The 5,826-nt window shown below is 40.4% G+C and overlaps 1 protein-coding gene across 1 annotated transcript in view; it reads right to left on the reverse strand.

Annotated features, from left to right (window-relative positions):
- pde1cb (phosphodiesterase 1C, calmodulin-dependent b) overlaps positions 1–5,393 on the reverse strand; it is a 14,859-nt gene extending 9,466 nt beyond the window's left edge. The window contains exons 1-6 of the mRNA XM_037682341.1: positions 5,328–5,393; positions 5,080–5,196; positions 4,478–4,618; positions 1,917–2,017; positions 1,233–1,361; positions 712–813 (exon numbers count right to left, since the gene is read on the reverse strand). Of these exons, the coding sequence (XP_037538269.1) occupies positions 712–813; positions 1,233–1,361; positions 1,917–2,017; positions 4,478–4,618; positions 5,080–5,196; positions 5,328–5,393 (656 nt within the window). The remainder of the gene's footprint in view (positions 1–711; positions 814–1,232; positions 1,362–1,916; positions 2,018–4,477; positions 4,619–5,079; positions 5,197–5,327) is intronic.
- Between the last annotated feature and the right edge of the window lie 433 nt (positions 5,394–5,826).

The raw sequence follows: 5,826 nt of genomic DNA on the forward strand, positions 1-5,826 counted from the left end.
GTTTTCTTTGCGTACTACAGTTTCCTCCCACAGACCAAAAACATGCATGTTAGACTAATTGGTAACTCTAAATTGTCCCTAGGTGTGAGTGAGAGAGTGAATGGTTGTTTGTCTCTATGTGTCCCTGTGATGGACTGGAGACCTGTTCAGGGTGTCCTCCGCCTCTCACATAGTGACTGATGGATATGGGCACCATGCAGTGACCTCCACGACCAGAAAAGGAAGAAGAGGGTAAAGATAATGGATGGATTGATACAATAATATTAGCTCTAATAAAGACAAAAGATACAGAGTAACACCCCCCCACCCCCCCCATAACAGTCCACTGAATTGTGAACCACTTCCTTCTTTTTTCCAGTTCCTTCACAAAAATGCAAAAACAAGGAACTTGATGTCATGCCTAAACTCTTTGTTATTGGCTTTCAAAACATCAGTTTCATGTTTTGCAGCATTCAGCATCTCTGTCATACACTGAGCATGCATCAGGATATCTCTGTCCTACATTTTTTATTTGCACTTGACCAATTTTTGACCGCTGAGCAGAAGATTTATCTTATACTGAACATCCAGTACTCTGAGTGCAGAAAAAAACAACAACCTGTGTTTATACCGGAGAGTATCGTTAGTTACTTCTTGCTGCATACACATACTGTAAAATTCATGACCATTGGTGCCACTTGGCAGCAACATATTGATTTTAAGCCCACTGACCCTTCAGGCTGCTGTAGGTAGTTCTTCATGGCTTTAACTTGCTGGAAGTGGCAGGACATATCTGTGGCCAGCACCATCTCAATCACCAGAGCTCTCAGCTCTCTGAGTGAAAAAAAGAAGAGAACAAACAAAAGCAAAAGGGCTCAATTCAGCTCATTGAACTAATATGTATTAAAGGCATTAAAAGCTGCTTAAATGACCTATAATACCTGTTTTCACAAGCACCAGCTTCTGACATGAGAAATCAGAGTCGCCATCACTCACATGCAGTGCATGCATGCATGTGCAATCACAAAACAGCTTCATTTAATTAAAACTGGCTAAACCCTAAAGACTATATGTGTTTTGATTATGGTTTAGAGGTGATGTGTACCATGAGACTGTTCTGCTTGATCCGTCTGTCATGCATCAACAATTTGTTGTTAAATGTTCCCACAAATTTTTATTCCATTTGCTCTCATTGGTTTCCAAACTTTTTCAGTCTCTTGTTATCTTTTTGCTCAGATTTGTGTGTCACAAACCTCCAGTCATCCTTAGAGAGGTTGTAGAGGATGTTCATTTCATCGTCCTCCTGCAGCAGGCGATAGGCTGCGCTGACGTGATGACTCTCCAAAACCGAACGATCATTATACAGGATAGCTGTGTCTGACCTGTCAGATTAGGAGGAAAATCAAACAAATGGATCAGATTGTACAGATAAAAAAAGCAAAAGTGACCAAATGTGGACTTCCTTCATGTTGTAGCAGTACTCTTACAGTGGCATTGTTGCAATCAGACATTTTCTAACTCTTTTGTATATCACTTGTGCTCTAATTTAATTTTGTTTGGCCATTCAAACTGTAATAGATGATCTTTTCAAAATACTGCAAACATCCTTAAATCCTTATTTAAAAAAATATGTATCAAAAGAGGAGAAAGTCTTCCAAATTGGAAAATAAAGAAAGTTAAAAGATCTGAAATCAAATAAGATAAATAAATAACTTTTGTTTAGGTAAAAAGCATACATTTTAGTCTTTAGCTTGTAACACTCAGGAATCTATCATTTGTTTAACAAAGTAAAAATGTTTTTGCGAGGTTTCAAAATTTGGAGCTCATCTGCACATCCATCCCATTATTACTTCACTGCAGGCGAGCACAGTGTGATCGCCTGCAAACATTGATTGGGTGAGTCAGAGCCATGCATTTTTGATTTCATCATCCATTACCTTGTCTGGATGTGAAAGTTGTTTGTGGTCCCTGTGTGCTCGTAGTCGTGCACCGCAGCCGCAAAGATCATGGCAAAGATCTCAAGTTCAGTCAACCAATGCTTGAGGGAAAAGAAAAAACAAAAAAAAGGAGGAGAGGGGATGGAGGAGGAGTCAGAGAAGAATAGAGGGGTAAAGATAAGGCGGAGGGGGAAATAAAAGAGATTACAAAGGAGAGGGAGAAGCATTAGGCATGGGAGGAAACAAGACAAGTCAGAGAAAATGACAGGAAAGGAAGAGGGGAACATAATGAACACAGGAGAAGGGAATAGACAAAGATCAGATGAGAAATGAGATGCCATTGAAGGAACATACAGGGAACGGAACATTAAACCATAAGGATGTTGATGTAAAACATGCAACAACAAAAAAAATGGCATCAGGAATACATTAGGGTGAGGGGCAAAAGTAAATAAGACAATAAGGGAGAAGGAGAGGGAGAAAAAGTTAGAAAAACAAAAAGAAAACTTAGATAAAGCTAATTCTATTGAAAAAAATAAACATATTTAAACTGCCTCTAACACCCACTTCCTCTTTCTGTCAGCCTTTCACAATTATAAAATATAAATACAAATGAAAAGTTCACGCTCTATGCAAGTCTCTTATTAGGTAATGCTATTAAAAGGTCACAGGGCAAACCACGTGTTTCTATTTAGGATTATGGGTCATGCTCACTGTTGAATATGGCAGGCATCGGTAAATAGATGGCAGTTATTGTGATGATGCTTAGAATTGATTAATATATTAGTAAAAGTGTAAAAATGAATGATGATACACTGTGCTCACATCCACAGTGAGGGGACTGAGCTCAGGAGACCCAGTCCATATTGGTAACTAATCATCTGTTGGTGGGGGAGTCATTAGGAACAGGGTGGGGACAAGATGGCCAATCTAGCAGCCAGTATTTCTTCATGGGCCAGTTTCTTTATGAATGACCTGTTGAATGTTGATTTACTGGAGTCTGGAGGGGTTTGCACAATGATATATGCTGTTCAGCTCTCCAAAGAGTCTGTGGTTGAGGCAGTAATGTGGTTTACTCTGCAAGGCACAGCCCCAAGAAACACACCATGTCAACAGCTGTTACAGCCACCTTATTAGGGTGATTAAATAAAAACAGTAGGAGCGGGGGCGGCCCTCTGGATAGCTAGCTGAACTCAGACTTGAAGGATATTTTTTAAGCAAATGTGTCACAAATGCCCCAAAGTCCTTCCCGTTGGAAGGAGAAAAATAGGGGTCACTTCAGGAAAAAACACCAAAACAAAAACGCTAACTCTTTACAAGAAGGTACACAAAATTTGATTAACTACTAGGGAACGTTTCAGGAATGAATCAGGATCTATGGGTAGTTGACCAGTACTTATTGGGGAACACACAGCCAAGCCTTACTAGGGGACTATTGGTTAGTTATCTTTTAAATGAAGAATAACTAATCAATAACTAATGGGTAGTTACTAAGGAAACCAAAGAGGCATGAATCAGGAGCTAATAGGTAGTTAATCAGTACTTACTGGGGAACACACAGCCAAGCTTTATTAGGGGTCTACTGGTTTGTTACCACAGAAATTGTTAATGGCTTTCATCAATAGGTTTACAAAAGAGAAAATCCAATAAAATAAGTAATCACTAGGAAACAAGGGCTGCACAGTGGTACAACTGGCAGAGCTGCTGCCTCTCAGTGAGAAGGTCGCCGGTTCAAATCCTGGTTTGGGGGCCTTTCTGGGTGGAGTTTCCATGTTCTCTCCGTGCATGTGTGGGCTTTCTCTGCGTACTCCGGTTTCCTCACACAGACCAAAAACATGCAAGTTAGGCTGATTGGTAACTAAATTGTTCTTAGGTGTGAGTGAGAGAGTGAATGGTTGTTTGTCTCGTTTGTCTCTATGTGTCCCTGTGATGGACTGGAGACCTGTCCAGGGTGTCCCTCGCCTCTCGCACTGTGACTACTGGACATGGGCACCAGTGACCCCCATGACCCGAAAAGGAAGAAGTGGGTAAAGATAACAGATGGATGGACTAGGAAACAGGTTTTTGACCATTACGAGCTGTGACCTCACTGTTGCAGGGTTCATTCAGAACCCACATGGATAATTTATCCTCTGTTTCTGTGGTAACAAACCAATAGTCCCCTAATAAGGCTTGGTTGTGTGTTCCCCAGTAAGTACTGGTTAACTACCCATTAGCTCCTGATTTATTCCTGATTAGTTCCTGAGACGTTCCCTTGTAGTTAGTCAAATTTTGTGTACTTTATTGTAAAGTGTTACCAAGTAAGGTAAAGTGCATTGAGAGTATTTTTTCCCCATTGAATTGTTAGTTCATGGATTTTCCAGGATAAAAAGAAAGCCATATTTAGATGCTGTATGTCAGGCAAAGCAGCAATTAGGCTAGCATGCGACAAATGCCATATTCTGAAAACCACAGGGGATAAACGTTCTTGATTTCACAATATAAGCTTCAATACATTGGTACGCCATCACAACATTCAACTTGTTTATGTTGATGCTAAGATTGGTGTGTATCCTACTCACCACCATGCCAGTCTTGAGGAGCAGGTAGTGGACAGTCTGTGTGACGTCGGCAGCATGGATTAGATTGTGGTATGGGTTCTTATGTTTGCTGTATCCAACTTCAAGGGCTTCCACAAAAGACACCACTGCAGAAATCGGGATCTGACGCCAGACAAAACCCAGAATTATCTAGGAGTTAGAATCACTGCAAACTACATTAACTAGTGTCTTAAATTATGTGATTCAAATGTGTGCAACTGGTATGAAATCATTCAGGTGGTGCAGGCTATGATTACATTTTCCTATCAGCTTCACTGGCTTTGCCATTTACTCCCAGATGCTTTCACTACCAGTGAATTGTCCCCAGCGATTAGAATCTGTAGAAAATGAGCTGCACGGCTATCTGAGGAGACGAAGTGCGGCAGGACCCTTTCAGAATATTACCATTGTTGAAAAAACGACAATCTTGATCTTAAGGGTCTGCAAAGAGCGTGCAAGCTTCCATCAAACTGGACTCATTGAAGGTTATTGTCAGCTATGAAGGGTGTTACTCCTTCTATTGATGGCAGGAAAAAAGTGTGTAATGATCTGTAGTGTAACACGATACATCCTTGTGCCTTTACCTTGAAACGACTAATGAGATCGTATCTTGTGAGCAACTCGTAGAATATGAATTTAAGTGCGTGATCTCCGCTGGCTTCGTTCAGGGCAAACACATCAAATGACCACTTGTCAACATTCTGCGTAAAAAGCAAAACAAAAAAAAAAAAAACGTTAAGCAGCAACCTTTATTTTTCAAACAAAAAATAATTTAAAAATGATGCATGTGTGCGCATGTTGTTTGGTTTTGCTCTAACGTGTGACATAATACCTTTAGCACAGATATGACAGTTGCGGGGTAACTGAGTCCCACCATATTGGAGGTACGTCGGTACATCCTGTTTGGATGAGATAAAAAACATCAAATGAAAAGCACTGCTGAGAGGGAACACTAAAGGTTACAACACTGGCCCCAAACCACAGCCTGGAAGGTTCCCCACTAAGACTAAACCTTCAAATCAACACAACCCAGTGTGAAATGTGGTAGAAAGGTTAAGTTGTGACAAAATAAGTACTTTGTGAAGTCTGTTTTTCCACGTGCTAATGAGTTTAGGTTTCATCTCACAGTGGGTATAACTTCCCATTAAATTCATGGAGTCACAAGACTCAGTCACAGAATTAACTGGAGATGCTCTTAAACGTGCGTAGAATACTGTGAAATGTGATTTTAATATTGATGCAGTGAAATTCGAATTAACAATTTTACCAGGACAGGTCATAACTATAAATGTGAATCGTCGTGGACTACTGGAGCAGATTGTTGCACCTTA

Source organism: Nematolebias whitei, chromosome 9 (assembly GCF_014905685.2).
Source record: "Nematolebias whitei isolate Nwh7 chromosome 9, NemWhi1, whole genome shotgun sequence".
Classification (NCBI taxonomy): domain Eukaryota; kingdom Metazoa; phylum Chordata; class Actinopteri; order Cyprinodontiformes; family Rivulidae; genus Nematolebias; species Nematolebias whitei.